Source organism: Ilyonectria robusta (assembly GCF_021365365.1).
Source record: "Ilyonectria robusta strain PMI_751 chromosome Unknown BGZ61scaffold_8, whole genome shotgun sequence".
In the NCBI taxonomy this organism is placed as follows: Eukaryota; Fungi; Ascomycota; class Sordariomycetes; order Hypocreales; family Nectriaceae; genus Ilyonectria; species Ilyonectria robusta.
This window is the reverse complement of record NW_025764442.1, coordinates 947,298-969,684: the sequence shown is the minus strand read 5'-3', so window position 1 is coordinate 969,684 and position 22,387 is coordinate 947,298. Positions and strand designations below refer to the sequence as shown.

At 56.4% G+C, this 22,387-nt stretch overlaps 10 protein-coding genes across 10 annotated transcripts; 7 read left to right on the top strand and 3 right to left on the bottom strand.

Moving 5' to 3' along the window:
• Positions 1-140: 140 nt before the first annotated feature.
• BGZ61DRAFT_450011 (MRG-domain-containing protein) lies at positions 141-2,847 on the bottom strand. The gene is made up of 4 exons (XM_046245685.1): positions 2,147-2,847; positions 857-1,128; positions 687-802; positions 141-637 (listed from the first exon to the last, which is right to left on the bottom strand). The coding sequence occupies exons 1-4, from the start codon at positions 2,549-2,551 to the stop codon at positions 465-467; spliced, it is 966 nt and encodes a 321-aa protein (XP_046105408.1). The 5' UTR covers positions 2,552-2,847; the 3' UTR covers positions 141-464.
• Positions 2,848-3,928: 1,081 nt separating this feature from the next.
• On the top strand, positions 3,929-4,723 carry BGZ61DRAFT_222322 (uncharacterized protein). The gene has a single exon (XM_046238116.1). It carries the CDS (start codon positions 4,021-4,023, stop codon positions 4,561-4,563), a length of 543 nt encoding a protein of 180 aa, XP_046105407.1. The 5' UTR covers positions 3,929-4,020; the 3' UTR covers positions 4,564-4,723.
• A 119-nt stretch (positions 4,724-4,842) lies between these two features.
• On the top strand, positions 4,843-5,883 carry BGZ61DRAFT_222317 (Cnl2/NKP2 family protein-domain-containing protein). The gene is made up of 3 exons (XM_046238115.1): positions 4,843-5,384; positions 5,445-5,740; positions 5,810-5,883. The coding sequence occupies exons 1-2, from the start codon at positions 5,088-5,090 to the stop codon at positions 5,703-5,705; spliced, it is 558 nt and encodes a 185-aa protein (XP_046105406.1). The 5' UTR covers positions 4,843-5,087; the 3' UTR covers positions 5,706-5,740; positions 5,810-5,883.
• On the bottom strand, positions 5,694-7,252 carry BGZ61DRAFT_450003 (uncharacterized protein). The gene is made up of 3 exons (XM_046245684.1): positions 6,507-7,252; positions 5,996-6,413; positions 5,694-5,944 (listed from the first exon to the last, which is right to left on the bottom strand). The coding sequence occupies exons 1-3, from the start codon at positions 6,805-6,807 to the stop codon at positions 5,896-5,898; spliced, it is 768 nt and encodes a 255-aa protein (XP_046105405.1). The 5' UTR covers positions 6,808-7,252; the 3' UTR covers positions 5,694-5,895.
• A 992-nt stretch (positions 7,253-8,244) lies between these two features.
• On the bottom strand, positions 8,245-8,887 carry BGZ61DRAFT_350822 (guanylate kinase; the record flags this gene model as incomplete). The annotated part of the gene is made up of 2 exons (XM_046240271.1): positions 8,245-8,508; positions 8,561-8,887. The coding sequence occupies 2 exons, from the start codon at positions 8,885-8,887 to the stop codon at positions 8,245-8,247; spliced, it is 591 nt and encodes a 196-aa protein (XP_046105404.1).
• Positions 8,888-9,523: 636 nt separating this feature from the next.
• Positions 9,524-11,714, top strand: BGZ61DRAFT_531685 (transcription initiation factor TFIID subunit A-domain-containing protein; the record flags this gene model as incomplete). Its single annotated transcript, XM_046253752.1, has 2 exons — positions 9,524-11,404; positions 11,460-11,714. 2 exons carry the CDS (start codon positions 9,524-9,526, stop codon positions 11,712-11,714), a joined length of 2,136 nt encoding a protein of 711 aa, XP_046105403.1.
• A 998-nt stretch (positions 11,715-12,712) lies between these two features.
• Positions 12,713-15,298, top strand: BGZ61DRAFT_449998 (26S proteasome non-ATPase regulatory subunit 3). Its single transcript, XM_046245683.1, has 3 exons — positions 12,713-13,382; positions 13,452-14,782; positions 14,840-15,298. The coding sequence occupies exons 1-3, from the start codon at positions 13,112-13,114 to the stop codon at positions 14,981-14,983; spliced, it is 1,746 nt and encodes a 581-aa protein (XP_046105402.1). The 5' UTR covers positions 12,713-13,111; the 3' UTR covers positions 14,984-15,298.
• A 1,132-nt stretch (positions 15,299-16,430) lies between these two features.
• On the top strand, positions 16,431-18,488 carry BGZ61DRAFT_531683 (uncharacterized protein; the record flags this gene model as incomplete). The annotated part of the gene is made up of 1 exon (XM_046253751.1): positions 16,431-18,488. The coding sequence occupies one exon, from the start codon at positions 16,431-16,433 to the stop codon at positions 18,486-18,488; it is 2,058 nt and encodes a 685-aa protein (XP_046105401.1).
• Positions 18,489-19,307: 819 nt separating this feature from the next.
• BGZ61DRAFT_449995 (acyl-CoA N-acyltransferase) lies at positions 19,308-21,097 on the top strand. The gene is made up of 2 exons (XM_046245682.1): positions 19,308-20,116; positions 20,199-21,097. Exons 1-2 carry the CDS (start codon positions 19,397-19,399, stop codon positions 20,991-20,993), a joined length of 1,515 nt encoding a protein of 504 aa, XP_046105400.1. The 5' UTR covers positions 19,308-19,396; the 3' UTR covers positions 20,994-21,097.
• A 44-nt stretch (positions 21,098-21,141) lies between these two features.
• On the top strand, positions 21,142-22,318 carry BGZ61DRAFT_221862 (uncharacterized protein). Its single transcript, XM_046238112.1, has one exon. It carries the CDS (start codon positions 21,289-21,291, stop codon positions 22,132-22,134), a length of 846 nt encoding a protein of 281 aa, XP_046105399.1. The 5' UTR covers positions 21,142-21,288; the 3' UTR covers positions 22,135-22,318.
• The last annotated feature ends 69 nt before the right edge of the window (positions 22,319-22,387 follow it).

The window sequence follows — 22,387 nt, the reverse complement described above, 5'->3', positions numbered from 1 at the left end:
AACGTTGTACCATACTGTAACGACATCTGTACAAAAGACGGGGCTGGTTAAAGCGGCGCCGGCTTTGTTGGGAAAGTATTAAAACTACCACAATCACAATGCGTCAAACACCACCTCATTGAGCTCAAGGAGGCTCGGTTTCGACTGTCTCATGTCCGTGTTATCACCTTAAGAAAGGTCTCCTATAAATCAACTGACTAGGAAAGACAAAAGAGGTACAAATCCCCCGCTATCCTACATGTGTGTAGTCCTTTGTCGTTTACCAGTACCCGAGACCTCGCAACAAGTCATGGCAATTGACTCAGCCTTCCACCGGCCAAAAATATCTCTGGCGCCAGGCAGTCACAGTTTCACCACTTCTCCTTGGCCCTCTGTCACTCTTGAAGTGGTAGCTGTACGGCATCAGTGCCAATACCCGACAACAAAATCAAGCCTCAAAACACCATCCTTCCATCTACCAAGACCTAGAAACTACGGGCCTTGTCGATATACTCCTGAGATGGGGTCTCGTACTCGTTCACAAAATATGTCTCGCAGTTCTTGCCCAGCCAGACGGTGAACTTTCCAACCTCCTCCCGAAGTCGCGATACTGATTGCTGGTCCATGTTTGTCTGAGCCAGGAGTTCGGGGAGTGAAACTGGCAATCATGAGTTAATGAATACGCCCAGATGGCAGCAGACACATACCAATCAGTCGAGCCAAGTGCTCTGCGCCATAGACGTCACAGACACCCTTGACTTCCGAGTTGTCATCTGCATTATCCCATGACTTTCGCACATCCATGTACTGGTGGCGCTCAAAGCTGGAGGGAGGTCAGTATAGGTGATCCACTTAACGTGGTGCGGGGGATCAGTACCGGTAGAGCAATATCCTGCTCAGAGCTTTCTCGAAATACTCGCGGAAGCCCGCAATGACCTCCTCCAAGATGTCCATGCTGGCGGATCCCTCCTCTCGTTGAGGTTTCTCATGTGCAAGGTAGTCCTCAAGAATCTTGGTGACGGGTTTGGCGTGGGGGAGGGGAACCAGCTGGTTGTTCTTGGTGATATTCTCCCAATCATCCACAAGCATAGCTTGGATATGATCGGGAACTGGAAGATTGATCATCGGCTTGCTATGGAAAGCATCCTCCTAGTTGAACGATTAGAAGATGTCTCAAAATGTTATGGCCAGAGGAAACGGGGAGTGAATGAATGAAACTCGGCGAGCCGCTTGGCTTCTGAGGGCAGGATAAATATGTTCAAGCTTGAAATTGGGGGTATGCAGCTACCATCTCAATAAGGGACCGTGATTGGGGCTGCCGGTTTGCAGGGGGCCGAGGGCCCTTGCTGCTCTTTGCGTGTGGTTTCCCATGGCTGACCTCGTCGTCCAGCGGCCAGGTGTAGCGCCCGTCATCCAGACTTCTGCCAGTGGCTGTGACATAGCGATGACCATCTTTCGGGGGCTGTAGAAGATGGTCGTGTGCCACACGAAGTCTTGCCAGTTTGGCCCCTTTTGAATTCCGGGAGCCCGTACGGACACTTGATGCAGGTGCACGAGAAGAAGCTCCAGAACTCGAGGTGCGAGGGCGCTTCGCACTCGCAGACGGTCGGGAGCGTGTCATGATATCGAGTTGGCGGGTTGGGATAGTAAGGAGGGACAGGAAAGGCAGAGGGGAAAGGTTGGGTGTTTGTGTGAAGTCAGGGACGCGGGGTTGATAAAGGAGAAAAGAAGGAATATGGTATGTCTCGAGTGGATGAGTGTCAAGGCTGTGGGGAGGGAGTTCGCAGAGGCGTTTCCAGGGTGCCAGCTGTTGGCGTTGGGTAGAAGTACTGGAGTGACAGCGCATTCTCAGAGAAACGGCCAACCCCGAATCTCGACACTGTGGAAGGGAGCCTTGTCCCTCCACGAGTTTGCGACAGCCTGCTAAATCGTACCCCAGGCCATGGCAGGCTTTGGCAGCGAACTCCGAATACAAAGGAGCGGGAAAACACGACTGATTAGTGTAACAGGACACTCGGCTGTCGTTCGGTGAGGCTGTCGCCCCTAGAGACGCCCTTTTTACCACCATCCAGGACTACCAGGAGGATTGAGGTCTCGAATTCGGTCAAGTCGGCCAAGAAACGCCATAAAAAAAAGCAAGACAAAGAAAGAATAGCAATGTTCTCACCTGTTCGAGTTCCCAGTCCTTGCCTCGTCGTCCACCCCGACCCCCTTGAACGGTTGCGGAGCCAGCCCGCTCCTCGCTCACCCTTGCCGATTCAGCGCCGCTGCGGAGGCCCTTCTTGGGCAGCTTCGTGCTCCTCTGCATGTTATGCTTGACCTGCGCGTGAAGCTGGGCTGCCAACTCCTTGTGCTCGTCGTCAAAAGGGCGAATGCGGTCCACAAGCACCCAGTCGTCCCAGGTGTTCTTCCAACCCTTGTAGTGAACCTTGTATCGGTACCCGTCGCTAGGCTTCTCCCCGGGCTGCACATCCATAACCTTAGCCTCGTAGAGCATGTCCATGTGAAAGCACAGGACTTTTTCGTCCTTGCTGAACGGCGGCGGTGCCGGCTGCTGGCGTGCAGGAGCCATGGCGATGCTGGCGGTACTGGAACCACTCAAAAGAGGCGGTGTGCAAAAAGTAAGGAAATGCGAAGGTGAAGGGGCGTCTGTGATTGGCGCAGATACACTCTGTGATGGGATGTGAATGAGTTTGCAGTTGGTGGTGAAGATTCAGGAGAGAGTCGTCATGGGATGAGATGAAAGGCGATGCGCGATACAGTGTTGCAAACTTGAGGCACAGTGGTTCGCGTTAATGGACCTGTAGGGACTTTTCTCGTCACTAACGCGACGCGACTCCCTTGGAAGGTCCGGTACCTGGCTGCCAGTCGCTGGCAGTTGCCCACAGCTGACGGACCCCGATATTTTTCTTGCGTAGGTATTCCCGATAAGAAGTGGGTCGATAAGGTCACACGCGAGAGCGAGCCTGGAGGTACATGCATGTAGGATTGTACCTACCTTAGGTACCTACCTGGCGTCACCATCACCCCGCTGTACTCTAGTGACCTCCTCCCCTGAAAGAACACGGCTACCTCAGCTTCAGCACCTACGGCAGGTAGCTGTGTACCATCCAGACCCCAACGACCCCTCCATTACCCCACGACCCGCCCAACCGATGTCGCAGCAACAAGTAGTCAATTGGCCATGCACATAGAAAACATTTTAGTCTGCGTCACGGAACTTGATCTATTTTCTCTCCTTCAACTCCGAGGCTACAGAATTGAACTCAATGAAATCGACGGCAAATTAAGTCAATTCCCCTTGATTAGGTTTGGGAAGACTCTCGTGAGACGAAATAAGTCGGAGGAACCAATTCTCGTGAGCTACATTGTACCAGAATTGAACGAGTGGCACCAGTTCCTCAAGGCGAATAATTTTGAAGATGTTGACGAAGAAGGGACCGATATTGGACCAACCAAGGTATATTTCAAGCGATTCCGACGACTGCAAACTGAAGTCCGAGAACATCTCAAGGGTCGATTGCCTATTTACGTGGTCCCGACCACATATATCTTTCTGAGCAAGCTGCCGCTCAACCCCAACGGAAAGGTTGACAAGCCAAATCTACCTTTCCCCAATATTGTCCAACAGACGGAGGACGCCTCGGATGAGGATCTGAAGAGGTGGGAGTCTCTAACAGAGACGGAGCGCACTATTGCCACCCACTGTCTTCCTCACTGGTGCGACCGACTTATTGGGTGTCTACCTAATCAAGGACGTCTTGGAACGCACCAGCCGCGAGGTCAGGCCGATCGCTCACGTCCGAAGTGCCAAGGATCCCAAGGGTGCCTTTGCCCATCTTCGCCGTTCTCTTGAAGGCTATGGCTTTTGGAAGGATGAATGGACGACACGACTGAGCTGTGTCATCGGCCATCTGTCGAAGCCACAGCTAGGCATTGAATCAAGTGTGTGGGACTCCCTTGCCCAGGAAGTAGACGTGGTCATTCATAACGGCGCCACGGTGCATTGGGTCAAGAGATATGCTGATATGAAGACTGCCAATGTCTTCTCCACCGTTGATGCTATGCGGCTCTGTAATGAGGGAAGGCCGAAGACATCTATCTACCTTTGTCAGCTCCACTAGTGTCCTGGACACTGACCACTATGTCAACACGGTCAACTCAGTCCCCGTCAATCACGTTTCGCGCGTCGTTGTGGCGTCTGCTCTCAACCCTCTTGCCGGTGGTGTGCATGTCGCTCATGTGACCGGCCACCCTCGCCTTCGTATGAACGAGCACCTCTCTGCTCTCGAGTACTTTGGCTACAAGATCTCAGAAGTGAGCTACGACGAGTGGAAGGACGAGCTTGAGCACTATGTCTCTGCAGGTAGACAGGAGAAAGACCAGGAGCAGCACGCCCTGATGTCCCTGTATCATTTCTGTACCAATGACCTCCCCGCGAACACTCGTGCCCCTGAACTCAACGACAGGAACACTGTCAAGATTCTCAAGGACGATGCTGAGAACTGGACCGGGGTTAACGAGAGCTCCGGATACGGAGTCTCCCGAACCGACGTTGGTCGATTTCTCCATTTCGGTTTGTGACCTGGCCTACGGGCAGGGGTCGACCTCTTCCCGAGGTGAACTTGTCCCCAGCACAGCTTGAGGCAGTTAGAGCCGTTGGAGGTCGCGGTGGCGGCGCTGCTGGTGGTGGCACGCTTTGATTTAGAGGGTTTCTAATTGGCTAGTATTCGGTGTATTTACGGTTTCACAACAAAAGCGAATGGATGTTGATTTACGGGCTCACTTTCAAGTTATTGGGCTAGTACAACCATGTAGTTGTAGTGTGCAATTTCAGAATTCAGATGTGCATGTTTGAATGGCTACTTGTAGGATGAGGAGCAAATTGCCGGACCTAGATTATACGTTTGCGAATCTTTAGCACTGTCAAATCAGCCAAGGGTTAGCCGGTAGCACAGTGTGTTAATTGGTGGGGCACTTAACGCGTCGTTACTCTGACCGCGTCTGTCAACTAATTGTCAAATTCGCCTCATCGACGATCACTCGATCTCAACGACCGTTGCAACTTGACCACTTTCTCAAACCCACCAACCCCTCTCGCGGCGATTATGGCACCTACCGAAGCCGAGCTCCTCACCAACTACCTCATCCAACCCTCGAGCCTAACCTCCATCACGACATTGGACCAGTTCAAGGCCCTGTTCCCGCGCCCGCTCCAGGCCTCGCCCCAGGTCCGCTCGCTCTACCGCGACCTTCAGGCACAGCGAAATGCAGTGCTGGATCACGTTGCGGCGGACATCGAGGCCGAGGTGAAGGGTGGAAATGCGTTGCGCAGAGAAGTCATCCGCGCCAAGAGGGAGGCGGCGCGAGAGGATGTGGACGGCGAGATCGAGATGGAACGCGCGGTTCGTCATTCCTGCTACATGCTCTTGTCTCCCGAAGGCTAATGCTAGCCCTCACTGCAGCTGTTCGGAGAGGTGTCAGGGGCCAAGTCTGCCAGGCACAACCTCGCCTCCATCATCCCGGAACTCGATGGCGCAACCGGCGCGCTCGAGACTGAGATGCAGAAACTTGCGGAAGAAGAGGCAGCACTACTCGAGTCGGTAAAGCAGACCATCGGAGGCCTCAGTGATCTACGATATGGAAAGTTCGCCAACGGCGATATCAAGGACGAGATCATAGACGGACTAAAAAATGTGGAGGCGGCTTGCGAGGGTAAATCTTGATAATCAGGGTATTACAATGCTCTTCCTACAACAAGGTGCGTACAGGAATAATGAATAAGATCCTGACCCAAGTATCCCAGGCTAACACGTCATCACCGCATAAGACGTGTCCCAGCAGTTTCACCCAGTCACATCAAACAACTTAAAAAGCATTACATTCGTGGCACCCATCCGGGGGCTGTGGATGTGTTTATCGGCGTCCAGCGTCGCGGTTGGCCTGGCCCTGCATGCGGTTGGACCTGTTTGATGTTAGCGCGTTGGTCATTAATGCAACGGACATGGTAGCTCACATCATGGTTCGGCTGACGAAAGAGACAACCAGCATGAACAACCAGTTGGGGACGAGGCCAAAGGCCCACATGACGTAGCCGAAGGGAACGGCGATGCCAAGCTCGACGGCCTTGCCCTGGAAGGGGTGGAACCAGCCAGCCTCGAGGAGCGTGAACTTGTCCTTGGTGCCAGTCTCATACAGATTGACAAGGTCCTCGCTAGTGGTGGTAGTCATGTTGAGCCTCTTCTTGTATATATCGATAGGCGCCGGGGAAGGGAGCATCTCGAAGACGTAGAGGTTGGAGGTGCCAGTGGACCAGGCGTTGCAGAGGATGGGCTGGTCATCGCAGTTCAGGTAGCCCATGTGAGGAGCCTGCTCGAGGAGCGCGAACTTGGCAGCGGTCTCCTTGAACGCGGTCTCGACCTTGTCGCATCGACCTGTGGGTGTCACCTTAGCTCGGGTCCTAGTTCAATGCAATGCGCCAGTTCAAAACCTCGACGCGAGGGACGAGGCATAGTGGAATGTCATACCGTAGCAGGTCTTATTGCGACCGGAGACGAGAACCCACCACTCCTCGGGGGTGGTGGTCTCAGGGCCGACGGGCTCGTAAAGGGTCTGCTGCCAGTTCTCGAGGGTCAGGGTGGATAGCTTCATGGCACCGGTCTTGGCCTCGAGGGCAGCGACGGGGTCGTAAGAGCCCGGGTTGGGGATGTAGGAGCCCATCTGGCCAATGAAGTCCTGGAATTGGGCCTTGTACTGGTCGATGGGAGAGTCCTGGGCGGCGGCCAGGGCGGGCAGTGCCGCGACGAGAGCGGATGAGGAGAAGCGCATGACGGGCGATGTGAGAAGACGGCTGGGCGGGTCAATATGGAGGGCGCCTTTGAAGAAAGATGGATAAGAGGAAGGGAGAGGGGGAGAGCGAAAGATGAGTGATGGAAGAGCGAGTTCGTGCAGAGAGGATGGAGGTCGAGGGTGGATAATAGTGGGTGGAGTTCGGAAGTGGAGGACGGGATTCCGCGATGGCTCGTTGGGGAGGAAGTGGGCGGGAACAGCCGAGGGACACGGGGGGAGAAACGTACTGACCACGGCAACTTGGGCTTAATTGGGTACTACAACTACGACGCAGTAGGTACCTAATTACCGACCGAATGGGTACCAAGGTAGGTAGGTAGAAGACGAAGGAAGCCAGAAGACAAGGCAGCAGAGAAGACGTGCGGGTGGAGATGAGGCATGGACGAAATTGGCCAGCCGGGGAAAAGCAGACCCTTGCCGCGACGTTCGTTGGGGACGACGTGTTTCCGGGTGCAAGCTTACAGGCTACCGCTACTCTTTCCAAGTTTACACGGGCAATTCCAATATTGCCTGATTACCCGGTCAAGTAGTGGACTCCCAGCCCTGTGATGGACGTGATCCCGGCTCGCCAACAATTGAGTGTACGAATACGATACGACTGGCCGAAGACGGTTCTTTGTTCATCATTATCAATGTTGACCCATTCACTAACTTAGTATTTGGCAAACTCCGTTCAATGATGTTTTGCTCTGTCTGGCAGGATGAGTTCGACATCCATGGCCCGTCAGCCAATCGTTACACGAGCCATGCGCATGTTTCCAAGCCGACCATCTTCTAGGGTAGCGACTTGTCTGCGGCACGCCCCGTTGGACGCGGCTCCCTTGCTACCGTCGCTGATGCCACCTACTTCATATGTACTGCACTGCGTAGGGTAGGTTGGTGTTCTCGCCCCCCGGCCATCTGCAACGCGGTGGTGCTATGGACAATCAGAAGCTGCTATGGAATAATTCGGGCGTGCTCCCCCGTTACCAATCTTGCCCGGAAGCAGACTGCCCCCCTGACCCCTACCAGACCCCTACTCTGTAAAAGTACCTAGGGTTCTACACGGATAGGTCAAAGCTGAGAACAAGCTCATCAACCCAAGGCCCCGGACTGTGTTAGACGGCTTTATTAGACGAGCAGCGACGTTACGGCCACTGACAACCAGCCAGTGACGGGTTGCCATGGCCCGTTCCTGGTCCCACCACGTTTTCCAGTTGCCCACATTGCCCACACAGTCGGCCCCTTGTCCCTTTGTGTCATCTTCGACGCTTCGTCGAGTGGTACATGTTGGAGCACAAGGTACGGATGCCATGAATAGTACGACCAGGCTAGTTTAGGACTTGCGTTATGGTCCTAGCTATGGATTCTGCCTCACGGTGTGCCGGATGTCCTGTCCTGAGCCTTGCTAGCTAATGCCCTGTGGGCATGTGTGTACTAGGGCACCCTAACCTCTTGATAGATAAAGTTGTCGAGGGTATTGTACGCAGTCTCAAGGTCTTCATTCACGATGATGATATCGTGAATGCCGGGCGTCTTGGAGTACTCGAGTTCGTTGACAGCCTGTGCAAGTCGCTTCTGGATACTCTCCTCCTTTTCGGTTCCGCGACCACGCAGACGAGACTCGAGGGCGGCGGTTGAGGGCGGCGCGATGAAGATGTAGCGAGCAGAGATGGTGGACTGCTTAATCTGCTTGACACCCTGTACGTATATCAGTTAGCCCCAGACAACAGCATCAAGTGTGCAAACAAACCTCCATCTCTATGTCCAGGACAACGAGCTTGCCCTTGCTGCTCTGCTGCTCAATGGTCATCTTGCTGGTGCCGTAGCGGTTGCCGCCGAACTTGGCATGCTCGACGAAGCCGTCCTTGGCAATGAGGTCCTCAAAGGCCTCCATGGATACGAAATGGTAGTCCACGGCGTCGCTCTCGCCTGGGCGCGGGGCGCGGGTCGTGTGCGACACAGACAGAGCGAAGGTGTCTGGGTGGCGGTCAAATAGCATCTTGTACAGCGTGCCCTTGCCGACGCCCGAGGGCCCAGATATGACGATGGGGCGTCGGTCGGTCGGGAGTGAGGCCATTGTGCGGAGGTGGATGTGGCCGGGCTGGTGAAATGCCGTGAAGATGCGGCGGGTAGAAAGAGTGTGGGGGCGAAGACCGGGAGGCATGAGCAAGGAAAGGAGAAAGATTTGAGAGGCACCTAGGTACGTGGAAAGATAGCGGTGGAGAGGTGTTAAATGGTGGGTACCTTAGTGGCCTGGCTACCTATAGAGGTCGGGAGACTAGGTAGGTAGTTCGTCCATCTTGCCTTAGCGTCAGCCCAGGCCACTGGTCCATCCTGGTCCCCCATGTGGATGCTGAAGAAGCCTTCTCCCCATAGACGCTCACAAGGTGACTGGGCCCACCAGGAACCTCTCTGGCTCCGGGCCGGCTAATGTTCCGCATCGCGCGCGCCTCTTCACGCTGCCTGCCAGGCACGCCACCAATTGACGAACCATCGTGAACCGCGGTCGAAGCTGTATCAACCAGGCGGCTGTCTAATCCTGAAACCTTGTCCGTCATAATTCTCTTGGCTTGTTCCATATATTTATCAAACCCTAAGCTTGCCTGTCGCCTGGTCTCGCAGTTGCTTGCTCGTGTCCGTTCCCTTGTTTGTCGACGTCCCATACCCAGCCGCATCAACTTGTCTCATCTCCATCTGACTCAAAGTCGACATCATGGACAACCAAATGGGCCAGCAAGCCCAGGGCCAACAGCCCCAGCAGCAACCTCAGCAGCGACCGCCCCCCATGTACCAGCCATCCCAGATTCGAAGCCTGCCGACTCTCAGCGAAGAAGAGAAGACCAAGTACGAGCAAGGCCTACAGGGCCTCTGGAACAAGGCCCACAACTCGGCGCAGAACAGCCCGGAGCACCTCGCCGCCAGACAGAAGATTATCGAGTTCTCTAGGATGCTCATAACAAAGATCCAGCAGCGCAGAGCGGCGCAACAGCAACAGCTCCAGCAACAACAGATGCAAGCGCAACAGCAGCAGCAGGGACAGGTTGGACAGCAACAGCAAGCGCAACCCCGTCCACAGCCAGTACAGCAGAATGCCGCCGCGCAAGTCGCAGCCCAGGCGCAACCTCAGCAGAACGCCGCCGCTGCCGCCGGAGGGGCTCCTAGACCAAATGCGCAAGCCGCCGCTGCCCAACGAGCGAAGATTCCCGACCATATCATGAATCACGTCAATAAAATGACATTCCGTGCGCCGGCACAGATCGTCGAAAAGTCGGGAGCGGAGGCTTCGAAATGGGTCGAGGAGATCAAGGAGCGATATGGGAGAGCGCTCATGACGATGGAGAGCAGCAAGCAAAAGGTAGCGCAAATCGACAAGCTCATCGCCGACCGTGCCGCCGCTGGCAACCCTTTTAAGGAGGAGGAGCTACGCCAGTTGCAAATTAGGAAGGAGCAGCAGCTGAAAGTTCATTCCGATGCCCATAAGTGGGTTGATAGCGTCAGGAAGCAACAGGGCAACCTCCAAGGAACCACACAAGCTGCTCAAGGAGGAGCTGCTGCTGCCCCTCAGGCAACTCAGCAGACCGCCCAGGCGAATGCTGCTGCTGCTGCTCAAGCACAAGCCCAGCAAGCCCAGCAGGCTCAGCAGGCTCAGCAGGCTCAACAAGCCCAGCAGGCCCAGCAGGCCCAGGCAGCCCAGGCACAGGCGCAAGCCCAGGCGCACGTACAAGCACAGAACAACGCTCAGAACGCTGCTCTGAATGTCACCCAGAATACTCCAGCACCCGCGAACGCTGCCGTCGAGGCTGCAAAGCAACAGATGGCCGCTGCGAACCGAGCCTCTCCTGCTGCTGGGACGCCGGCTGCTGTACAGGCACAGGCGCGTCCGGCGCAGAGCACTCCCCAACCCGGACAGCAGCCTCAAGTCCAACCCCAGCCCGTTATTAAACAGGAACAGCCTCATCCTACTCCCATCAACGCCGCCATTGCCTCGGCGGCTACCCAGGGGCAGGTGGGAACTCCTACGCAGGCGGCGGCGCGAATCCAGACCCCTCAACAAGCCGTGACTCCTGTCACTGCTAGTGGACCAACTCGAGCCCTCAGCCATTCCGCCGCCATGAATCTTGCGAATCAGAGGGCTACTAGCACACCGGGTAGCGCTCCTGTACCGGGCCAACAGCCCAACTCCGGAACACCTACCCCAGCCGGTCCTACAGTGAATCAGAGTGTAATGGCCTCTAGCATCCCGCAACAACAACAACAAGGTCACCCGCACGCTCACCCTCCCCAACCTCAACAAACAAGCATGCAGGCAAAGATGCCCATCCCCAAGCAGCTGCCGGAAAAAGCCACGGCCGTCCCTCAAGGGGTGACGGTTGGAGGAGGCGTCAATACCGGACGGCCAACCATGTCGCAGGGAAGCGGCACTCTGGGAGGCGTCATGAACCAGCCTCCGATCAACAGAATCCCAGCCTACAACCATGAAGCCGAGGGCGATCACGTGCTCAGCAAGAAGAAGTTGGACGAGTTGGTCCGACAGGTTTGCGGAGGATCTGGCGAAGGACAAGATGGAAACCTCCTCACGCCCGAGGTGGAAGAGGTATGTCGCCTCGATTCAAAGTGCAAATAGATGGAAGAAGACTAACTTGAGACAGAATGTTTTGAACATGGCGGACTCTTTTGTAGACAGCGTTCTCCACGCCGCATGCCGCAACTCCAAGGAGCGCGGGTCCAAGGTACTCGAGATCCGAGATATCCAGCTTGTCCTCGAGCGCACTTACAACATCCGCGTGCCTGGATACTCATCGGACGAGCTGCGCACTGTCCGCAAGATTCTCCCCTCGGCTGGCTGGATTGCCAAGATGAGCGCCGTCCAGGCGGCCAAGGTGATGCCTGGAAAGGGCGAGTAAAGTTCAGAGGCCGCTTGTGAAGGGCTGATCTTCGATTGGTCACTGTAACTGCGAATATGGGATTTTTTTTTTGGGAGATGGCGTTGGGAGTACACTCGGTTGAAAAGGGTGGTGGTACTTGGTGGAGCAACAAGCGATATCCTCGAGAGAAAGCGATAAGAATTGCACTTTGGAGTTGGGAAGGCTGTTGCGGTAGATCAACTGGGTTCAGTCGCAGCAGGTAATGAACAGAATTGACGGCCCTTGAGGCTGGATTCATATAAATGCGCACGTGCACATGAACTTGCACATTCCCAATAGAAGGCATTGGAAGCCGAAACATGGCTGACCACGACCACCGTGACTTGTAAGTCTTGACATTACAATGGACGAACCATATTTGCTTGAAGAAGAAGTCAGATCAGGTCTTGAACTAAATTTGTTGGCGTTGAGAGCAGACACGCGATCACCATACGAGCACATGCAGCTAGTTATTTATGGTGGTTGCACATGTGTTGCGATGCCTATGGCTCGCATGGACGCACATGTTTACTAGAGAACGGGTTAAGTAGCTGGTAGGCCACCCACACATGGAGTGGAGGGACATGTACTTAGTAAACAATGCCAAGATATGGTGGAGAAAGGATGATACGCCTAATTGAACTGAGTGTGTATTTCAACCACCTACGATAGATAATGGGGGTTGGTGATAGCGAAAGTAACCAAACCAAGAGTCGCTGAGGCGGATGCGCAGCACAACGCCTCTAGGTACCTACTTGGTACCTACAGAGGATAAATTACGTGGTTGCTGGGTCCCAAACCCACTGACTCGCTGGGTGCTTGGATGATGACCGACCCTCGCAGGCAACATCGAAAACGTCACTGCTGGGGGACCCACATAGCAGCATCGCCTTAACAATTTCGCCTTCGCTCCGAGACGACTGGGAGGTACTCGGTACCTAGCCCTCCTGCACCCTCCCGCCCTGGCGCCAGGTACCCCCATGCCTGGCCCTGTCGCCCGCCGCCGCTCCTGCTGCTACCGCTGCTGCTCCGTGGCCCAGCCCAGTCCCAATGTGTGAGCTTCGAACCTTCTTGCACCTCCCACGCATTCAAGTCGGACTAATCCACTGCAACCTCGCATCACCACCACCTCAACAACTGCAACAACTGCAACAACAGCCCGCAACAACGCACCTCGTGCTGTCCTTTCCGTCGACGACCTCCTTCCCGCTGCAGCGCGCCCGGGTTCCTGCCCTCCTCCTGTCCTGAGCTGTGCCCTAGTTGTGCCACGCAGACGCCGCGACGAGCCGAAGCGCGCTCACCTCCACGGCATATCCCCCTTCTCTCTGTCATCGCCACCGGCAGACCCAGCATCTTCCGTTTCTCCGTTTCGACGCACACACACACATACCACCGCCATGCCCGGCAAGACGCCACAAGGCAACGGGAAAAAGCCCGTCGAGAACGGCCTCCGGAAGAACAAGGACGTGGAGATGACGGATGCCTCAAAGTCCAAGGGCAAGAAGGGTGCCAAGGACGCCGACGAGGAGATGACGGTTGTTGTGCCTCCTTCCAAGGCCTCGAAATCCTCCAAGGCCCCCGCCGACGCCGAGGGCGATGTGTCCATGGATGAGGACAAGACCGATGACGGCGAGGCCAAGGTTGACCCCGTCGTGCAAACTGTCGCAGGTGAGCATCAACCGGACGGCTTTGATCGTTTGATACCTGGCAATGGCTAATCCAGAGTTCCGTACACAGATATCAAGAGCAACTTTGCCCTGTTAGACCGCGCCGTTGCCCTTTTCGATGCCAGATTCTCCCTCCGCGCCCTGCGGTCAATCTCCATCATCCGCAAGCGCCTGACACCCGATATCATCGCCCAGGTCATTGCCGATACCTTCCCCGCCACTGTCGCCTCAGGTAACATTGCCAAGCAACTCCTCCTCGCCATCGGCCGCGAGAACGTCCCCCTGGGCCGCCAGGGAGGATCTGAGATGGAGGTCGATACCGACCCCTCCAAGGCCGCTCCCAAGAACGGCTCCAAGAAAGAGAACAAGGAGATCATCCCCGAGACTGACGTCTTCCTGGGAATCCTCGTCCAGGTTCACCTCTTCGACTCGAAGCAGTTCCAGCGCGGCGCCGAGTTCTCGCAGTACCTGTCCGACCGAATCCAGACCTTGAACCGCCGCACGCTCGACTCTCTGTCCGCCAAGGTCTACTTCTATTACTCCATCTTCTGCGAGCACATTGCTCCTCTGGCTCCTTCTCCTCAATCTCCCGTCGTTGCCATCCGACCTACCCTCCTCGCCGCCCTTCGAACTGCTGTGCTTCGAAAGGACGTTGATACTCAAGCCTCTGTCATTGTCCTACTGCTGCGAAATTACCTCTTGACCTCGCACATCAACCAGGCTGACCTGCTCGTTTCGCATACTCAATTCCCCGAGAATGCCGTCAACAACCAGGTCGCGCGGTTCCTCTACTACCTCGGTCGCATCCGTGCTATCCAGCTGCGGTACACCGAGGCTCACGAGCACCTCACGGCAGCAACTCGCAAGGCACCTTCCAGCAACTGCGCCCTGGGATTTTCTCAGACGGCAACTAAGCTGCTGTTGGTGGTTGAGCTTCTGATGGGTGATATTCCCGACCGGGCTACCTTCCGACAGCCAACTATGGAGATTGCCCTCCATCCCTACTTCCTGCTGGTGCAGGCTGTTCGCGTCGGAAACCTGGAGGACTTTGAGACGACGATCGTCGACCACGCCGACACTTTCCGACGCGACGGTACCTACAGCTTGATCTTGCGCCTGCGACAAAACGTCATCAAGACCGGTATCCGAATGATGTCGCTGTCCTACTCGCGAATCTCGCTCCGAGATATTTGCATTCGTCTCCAGCTTGGTAGCGAAGAATCTGCAGAGTACATTGTTGCCAAGGCAATCCGTGATGGTGTAATTGAGGCGACCCTCGACCGAGAGCGAGGCTTCATGAAGAGCAAGGAGGTTGGCGACGTCTACGCTACTCGCGAGCCGGGCGAGGCGTTCCACGACCGAATCCAGGCATGCTTAGCTCTGCACGACGAGAGTGTGAAGGTTTGTACCCCTGGACTTTTCTGCAGTGATACCAAACTAACTGGACCCGTTTTCTAGGCTATGCGATTCCCGATGAACCAGCACCGCCTTGAGCTCAAGAATGCCCAGGAAGCCCGAGAGCGCGAGCGCGAGATGGCCAAGGAGATACAGGAGGGTGATCTGGACGATGATGATCTTGGTGGAGACTTTGACGGCATGTAAATTATTTATTGTGTCACTACAACTTTGGGAAGCTTCTTCAGTGCTCGCTCTGAATCTTTCCACGTGCTTTCGGTACCGGGGGGTTTGGGAAGGGTTTCTCTTGGCTGTAGGTTCTACTAATCATCGGCTGGCACCCAGAGAACAGAGGGCCAGAGGGCTGTCTTCCGTCTTCCGGGGTATTGCGATAGAGAGAGGGACGGATTGGGGGGTTGCCATGGCATAATCGGGGTCCCCCAACGTGTACTAGATACTGGCAAGGGAGATTGGGGACAGGAGGGAGAGAAGTGAGAACATAAATTTCGCTTTGAGTTATTACAACATTTTGCTGTACTGTGCTGTGCTCTTGATGTGTGTGTGTGTGTGTGTGTGTGTTTGTGTGTGTGTGTGTGTTTGTGTGTGTGTGTGTGTGTATACTTGTGAGTTGAATGAACCATGCGCTCAATACGCCTGAATGTGACCCAACTTTACTGATCCTCGCAGTTCCAACGTAGTGAGTGTTTCTTTCTACATGTTGACAAATGCTGATAGAAGCTATTACAGTTGACAATGCGCGCATTTTAAACGCTTGTGAGCGATGAGCATCCCGACCTCCGGATCTCGATTCCTCTGGGCGGATGGAATATGCATCAACCAGCACGACGACAAAGAGAAGGCAGGGAAGGTGGTCCGTATTTGACGACCAACACCAACACTTGTCGTCTATGAAACCAACACCAACAAACATCCCTGCAGCCTTTTCGACGCCATCGTCAACTTTGCGCCTTTCCATCGACATGCTGCATGCGCGTGGGGTCAGTAGGGGTCACTACCCGCGGCTGCCTAAGCCACCGTCTCCATCCACAGGCATTCACAGCCTCAACTCACAGACCACCACAATCAGCCTTGCGCCATGACGATGCTTCCCCAGTCTTCCATCTACCACCCTTCCATCTACGACCACCAACATCCTCTAGACTCTAGCGGATATTTGCTACTGCAGCCACCGTGACAACCTCTACGGTGGAAATTACGCAGTGGTTTGCGAAGGCTTGCAAAGGCTTGCAAAGGCTGGCGGACGACCGAGGCGAATCACAGAAGCCGACGCTTGTGTTTGAGTTGGACCTTTGACTCACCGGCGCTTGTCGTTGTCAATGCTGGAGTGCGCCCTGCGGTTGACATTGAATCGACATGCTGCAGCTTGGCCGACAGGGCTCCCTGCCAGTGCGCGTCTCCACCTGTAGGGCTGGATGTCTAGTCATTCAGAAGGATTGAAGACATATAAGATGCCATCAGCGAGACAGACGGTATCGATACTATTCATGACAACACTGGTTCAGTAGAGAACAACAGCCAGTTGAGGACACCCATCGTCGACATCATCTTGACATCATCTCGACACCACCTCGACCTCATCTTCTGGACTCTCGACTCTCAGCTCTCGACCCTCCGCTCTAGACCGTAACCAACCATGGGCACCGCTACACAGCTGCAGCTCGCAACAAAGCCATCCATATCCATACAAACAACCACGTCGAAAGATGCACCATCATCAACCCCCTCCGACGAGGTCGACATGGATCATGCCATCTTCCTCGCCGAGTTGTGCAAACGAGGCCTCAGTGACCTGGACACCCGCCTGCCAAACTTCAACCCGTCCCATCCCTACACTGCAGACGAGATTATCAACCTCCCGCTTGACCGCCATCGCGTCTCCGATGCCCTACATGACCTGCCCCGGCGGAAATCCGGCCGGCACACCCTCGCCGTCGCCATAGCCTCTCTCATGTACCCAGTGCACGAGGGCTCTCTGGCATCCATCATCCGCTACGAGACCGACCGTGTCCGTCTCCGGGGCTGGGCCGCCCTGCAGCGACGATATGACATGCTGCAGGCCACCCGCCGCAACGGCCACACCTCCTTTGGCATGACGGGCGGTGCGGCCCCGGGTGTCCAAGCCCCCGTTTGGGCTGCCCGCATCACCGGTCAGGGTCGCTGGGATCCCGTCAAGAACCCCATCTCGCTGAACGGCGTCCAGGCCATTCCTATGCCCGTCCAGGTCTCCCACGAGGCCGATCTCGCGCCGTTCTTGGGCCACCTTGAGAAAGGAGGTACCTTTGAGCTGGATGATACCAACCAGGGCTTCGAGCTCGACGAGGGACGTGGCGAGCCCTACTACGGCGTCAAAGGTGCCGAGTTTCGCAAAGGTGTTGTGTATGAGGATGGGCGAATGGACCTGTGCAAAATGGTGGTTGGACCGGACCACATTGGCAAGTTGATGGACAGCCTCCGGCCAAATACCTTTGTTCGGCATTTCCTGCTGGGAAATAACATCATCGGGCCCGTTGGTGCCCGCGAGGTTGCCAACTTCATCGAGGATCTGCCAGACCGCATCGACACCTGGTACCTGGCTGGTAATTGCATTGACGGACCCAGCTTCCGGATCCTCGTCGACGCCATGGTCCAGTCCGATGCCATCACCAATGTCTGGTTGAAACGAAATCCACTGGGCTCAGATGCCTCGGAGGACATCTTCCGTCTCATCACCGGCGCCAAGAACCTGCGGACTCTGGATCTTGATCAGACCGAACTGAGCAACCGGGGCGTCGCCGACCTATTCACCCGTCTGGTCGCTCATGAGATGCCCGAGGGCAGCAAACTTTCGCTGCAGCACATCTACATGAACGGCAACGGAATCTCAACTGAGGCTGCCCGCGCCATCGGGGCATTCCTGGCGTCCCCCCATTGCGGCTTGACATCCATCTACCTGTCGTCGAACCCGCTCGGGGACGAGGGTGTGGAGGCTCTGGCGGCTACAGTTCCCAAGGCACCGTATCTGACTCGACTGTTCTTACAATCGGTTGGAGTCAGCACCAAAGGTGCCATTGCGATCTGCAAAGCCGTCACCGGTCACACCAGCCTCGAGAGCTTTGACCTTGGCCAGGCCTACACCACCTATGATCTCGGGCAGGCGTACAATTTCATCGAGGACGAAGCTGTACCGGCCATCTGCGAGCTCATCACGACCAAGAGCCGCCTGGCGTACCTCAACTTTGGGCACTGCCCCATTACACCCCCGGGGCTCAAGACTATCTCTGAGGCGGTCCTTCAGAGCCCAACACTCGTGTACTACACGGCGTACTCGATCCTGCCGGACCCGACTCTCACCCCGGCGACCTTCAGGCCCGCTGTCGACACGCATCTCGCCGACCCGACAACCCGCACCAAGCCGCAGATCGAGCTGGACAAGGCGGTTCGTGATCATCAGGCTGCCAATGTACAGGCCCGGTATGGCAAGGACATGTCGTTCACCCGCTTCATGGAGGAGGAGCGGCGCTGGCTCGTCAGCGACCGCGTCGACGTCCGCAAAATCGACTCTGTGTACCGCAACCGAGACGCGGGGCTCGCGCGCCGGCGGCTGATGACGCTGGTCAAAAACTGGGAGGAGGGCGACGAGACGCTGGACCGTGTCATGAATGCCCAGGCTCCGACCTGCTCGCTGCGTCGACACGGTAAGATAGTGGTTTGACAAGACGATGCACTTGATCGCTGATGTTTGCTGGATGTGTTTTGTGCACTTGTTTTAGTACCCAGTTAGTGGTTGTTAGTGATCGCTTGGCACCAGATTGAATACAGCCTTGTTTGCGACTTGTAAGTTTCTCCTTGGATATGTGGTGAAGTTGGAAGGAGTAGCTACCCCTCCAAACTTGCCGTTGAAGTCGCAGCCCACCCACACGTGACAGCGCACCGTGATCCAATGCTCCGCGTCGCGAACCCGCCCATCTCGCCATTTCGTAGCCTCGCGCCGTAACCTCGAGTGCTCGCTCTAAACAGAACAATCCTTCGAGGACCGCTGAAGCCCAGTTTTCCGTGCAGCCCGCGACGAACACATACCTCACTGCGCGCAGATGCGCTAAGCCGTAGCAACCTAAGTCCCGGCTGTGCGCCCCGACTGCATCACCACTTCCCGTGAGAGTCGCACCTCGCATCGCGCTCGAGAGTCGACTTCTGCTACCCTGCATCTTGACCATGCCTCAGAAGCGCAAACGACCCGACGATCCCCCCACCGCACCCGCTCTTCCTCCTGCTCCTCCTCCTGCTCCTCCTCAACCTCAGCCGCCGACTCCGACCCAACCCCCCGTCGCGCGTCGAGCGACGCGTCACACGCCCGTTCAACCTCCACCGATTCCACCTTCATATCAGCGCCTCACGCCGTCGCCCAACATAGCGACCGCAGCAGTGCCAATAGCGCCGACCCAGCTCCCAGCAGCCGCCGCGACAGAGCAGCAGAAGCGAAGCCGCGCCCGACCCGCGCCGGCCCATCCTCAGCCCGCGCCGCCTCCGGCCTCGCTCGCATATCCGGTTCACCAGCCGTCCGCCCCCGTCCTGCGATGGGCCCCGCCTGAACCCTCCGGCCAGACAATCCGGCCTGCCGCCATGGGAAGCCTCGCCACAGCCCGCGGTGCTGCCGTCCGACCGCCGTCCGACCTCGTCGCCCCGGAAATCACATACCACGTCCCCCAGGCGCACCCGCCACCGTCGCATCGAACTTCCGCCCTCGTCCGGCCTCATGGCCCGTCCGCCCCGCCTCCGAGGCTGCTCGACCGGCCGCCGCCCATGACCGTCACCCCCGTCTATCCGCCGAAGCCGCCAGCTATGCCGTCTCAGCAGTCGCTACCCCCACCGCGTGCGGACCGAACCATCGACAAGGTTGTGTTCGGCAACATCTGCTTCCGCACCTGGTATCCAAGCTACTATGGCAAGGAGGTCCTCGGGGATGCGTCTGGAAACTCCGGCAAGGGCGGCAGCAAGGACACTGGCGGCAAAGACCATCCAGGTGGCAAGGCATCGTCCCGCAAGGACCGTGATCATCCGCCAATACTTGAACGTCTCCACGTGTGCCCCAGCTGCTTCAAGTACTCCAAGGAACTTGTAGCTTGGTGGGGACACGTCCGCATGTGTGAGCGGCAGGCCTATGTGCCAGGCCGCAAGGTTTATGTTCACCCTCGCGGCCGTCGGAAGGTCCTGGTGCCGCAAGATTCCAAGGCTCCCGGAGCCAAGAAGCGAAGGGGAGACGGTGGAGTGCGATACGTCGAGGAGATTGTCCAGGACGACGGGGAATGGAGTATCTGGGAAGTGGACGGTGAAAAGGACGGCGTAAGTCTACGATCTATATATTATGACCACAGCTTACAGCTGCTCTACGGCAATGCATGGCTAACTTTTGTCGGGTTCTCAGCTCTTCTGCCAGAACCTCTCCCTTTTCGCGAAGCTATTCCTCGATAACAAGTCGGTTTTCTTCGACGTCACGGGCTTCAACTACTTCCTATTAGTCTACACACCCCCAGTTAAGCCACCCTCGACCGGCGCGACCGAGGACCATCCCCCAACGCCGCAGATCACGGGCTTCTTCTCCAAGGAGAAGATGTCATGGGACAACAATAACCTCGCCTGCATCCTTGTCTTTCCCCCCTGGCAGCGCAAGGGCCTAGGCGCCCTGCTGATGGGAGCCTCCTACGAGATCTCACGGCGGGAGGGCATCCTCGGTGGTCCCGAAAAGCCCATCTCAGATCTCGGGAAAAAGGGATACAAGCGCTACTGGTCGGGCGAGATTGCGCGGTGGCTCCTTGGCCTAGGGCTCCAAGAAGCCCATGCTGGTCATGAGGTGCTTGTGGACGTGAACGATTGCAGCCAGGCGACCTGGATTCACCCCGACGACTGTCTATTGATCCTCCGGGACATGGGCGTTGTAGAAGAGGCCGGCATGGGGCCTGGGAAGCTCGAGGTCAAGGAACACTCTGACGAAACTGCAGTGGAGAAGGATGAAGGAGGAACGCCTGCCGGGGAGGAGGCGGACAAGGTCGTCAAGATGGTGCCGCGGGTGCGCGTGGACAAGCAGGCAGTGCGCCGGTATGTATCGGAGCACCGGATCAATCTGGAGCGGACGTGCGATGCGGATGGATTTGTGGAGGGCTACGCAATCAAGGCACACGAGGTCAACAACGAGGAGGAAGACGATGAGGAAGGGAATTAAGTACGCGAGGGCCCTTGGGGAGGACGGTTGGGATTGGGACGCAGGCCTTATATGATCATGATACCCCGCTCTAGTTAATTGAGCTCGACTTCTACAATGACAACCCCTTGGGCTGATGTTTGTCAAGTACCAGAAGTGTTGTTGTGTGCGGCTGGACGGGCAAAGTAAGAGGGCACTCCTGAAACTGGAACATGCTCATTGTTAAGTCCTCGAGGCTAGAGAGAGAGGCTCGTCGTCATGAATTGGTCCTTGTGCCTCTCCCAATGCCTCCCGGCGACTCGAGGCTACCGCCATCATGCCAGCTTTTGGAGATGCCGCGGCTCTAGTGTTGCCCGCCGCACCGGGGGATACCGCCGGGGCCGGAGCCGACCCGGAGCCATTGACTGCCCAGACGGACACAAAACGGGAGCAGACACCGGGGAAAGCGCTGTCGTCATGGCCCTCAGGCGCCTCCGAGCCCCGAAATGATAAACCGGCACTCTGGGCACCGTCAATGGCTCGTTTCCTGCCGTTTCTCCTTCTTCCCATCGTCATGGCTCCCGCCCGATGCCGCTCAGTGAGCTTCCCAAAAGTGGAAAGGAGCTTGGACCAACTGGGAGACGCTTCTCAAATTCTCACCCGACGGTTCTGGAGTCGTCCGCCAACCCGAAATTACCCACGTCGCACGCCCCCCTTGGGCCGAAAATTTTTCGCCATCCGTCTGGCGCTGGCGCTCCCGCGCTTACTGCCTACAATTGAAGGCAATCCCAATCTCGGCACCGCTAGAAGCCCCCAAACGCCACCGCTATCGCCACTGAGCGCCGAGCACCTGAAGCCTGAAGTGAGAACATCCTCTGCAGTGCTATGGATGCACCGCAGATGGGGTTGGAGCTGGTTACTGGGGTGCTGGTGTGGTTCAAGTAAGGTTGTCCGAGTTCTCCTGACTGCATACTTTACAGTGCGGAATCTTATAGACCGCACATGCCCAATGGGTGATCCCGTTGGAATGGCCGAGCCAGCGACAGTTCCAAGCGAACTCTGCCTCTTCACGAGCTTGATGCCTGGTGACGGGACGATGCCTCGGGCCCAATGGCTTGGAAACCCAGTTGAAATCGCATGTTTTCAACCAATCCATCATTCGAGTTGCTCATCGAGGTGTTGAAAGACCACCTACACCAGCCAATGGCCAGGAATACCGTTGACATCGTATTGACAGAGGCCAACTCTCTCTGAAACTTTCCAGCCTGGGGCTGCGCGGCTGCGTCATTTCGACGCAGCCAGGCGTTGATGCTTTTACTGGTCATCGTTCCCTCCTCTAGCATGCGGCCTGGGGCAACCACAGTTTGAATTCTAAACTTATCGCACGGCCTCCCGGCGTCTGTGGAAAAATTTTCGTGGCCCGAAGGCCCGGACTC

Excerpts from the sequence above, each read along its gene's own strand:
- BGZ61DRAFT_222317 (XM_046238115.1), top strand. The coding sequence starts at position 5,088 with ATGGCACCTACCGAAGCCGAGCTCCTCACCAACTACCTCATCCAACCC. Across the intron at positions 5,385-5,444 it reads AGATCGAGATGGAACGCGCG|CTGTTCGGAGAGGTGTCAGG; the intron begins GTTCGTCATTCC and ends CCCTCACTGCAG.
- BGZ61DRAFT_449998 (XM_046245683.1), top strand. The coding sequence starts at position 13,112 with ATGCCCGGCAAGACGCCACAAGGCAACGGGAAAAAGCCCGTCGAGAAC. Across the intron at positions 13,383-13,451 it reads CGTCGTGCAAACTGTCGCAG|ATATCAAGAGCAACTTTGCC; the intron begins GTGAGCATCAAC and ends TTCCGTACACAG. Across the intron at positions 14,783-14,839 it reads TGCACGACGAGAGTGTGAAG|GCTATGCGATTCCCGATGAA; the intron begins GTTTGTACCCCT and ends CCCGTTTTCTAG.
- BGZ61DRAFT_222322 (XM_046238116.1), top strand. The coding sequence starts at position 4,021 with ATGTCTTCTCCACCGTTGATGCTATGCGGCTCTGTAATGAGGGAAGGC.
- BGZ61DRAFT_450011 (XM_046245685.1), bottom strand. The coding sequence starts at position 2,551 with ATGGCTCCTGCACGCCAGCAGCCGGCACCGCCGCCGTTCAGCAAGGAC. Across the intron at positions 1,129-2,146 it reads AGGACTGGGAACTCGAACAG|GAGGATGCTTTCCATAGCAA; the intron begins GTGAGAACATTG and ends TCGTTCAACTAG. Across the intron at positions 803-856 it reads AGCAGGATATTGCTCTACCG|CTTTGAGCGCCACCAGTACA; the intron begins GTACTGATCCCC and ends ACCTCCCTCCAG.
- BGZ61DRAFT_449995 (XM_046245682.1), top strand. The coding sequence starts at position 19,397 with ATGGGAAGCCTCGCCACAGCCCGCGGTGCTGCCGTCCGACCGCCGTCC. Across the intron at positions 20,117-20,198 it reads TGGACGGTGAAAAGGACGGC|CTCTTCTGCCAGAACCTCTC; the intron begins GTAAGTCTACGA and ends TCGGGTTCTCAG.
- BGZ61DRAFT_221862 (XM_046238112.1), top strand. The coding sequence starts at position 21,289 with ATGCCAGCTTTTGGAGATGCCGCGGCTCTAGTGTTGCCCGCCGCACCG.
- BGZ61DRAFT_450003 (XM_046245684.1), bottom strand. The coding sequence starts at position 6,807 with ATGCGCTTCTCCTCATCCGCTCTCGTCGCGGCACTGCCCGCCCTGGCC. Across the intron at positions 6,414-6,506 it reads TCGCAATAAGACCTGCTACG|GTCGATGCGACAAGGTCGAG; the intron begins GTATGACATTCC and ends TGACACCCACAG. Across the intron at positions 5,945-5,995 it reads TTCGTCAGCCGAACCATGAT|GTCCAACCGCATGCAGGGCC; the intron begins GTGAGCTACCAT and ends AACATCAAACAG.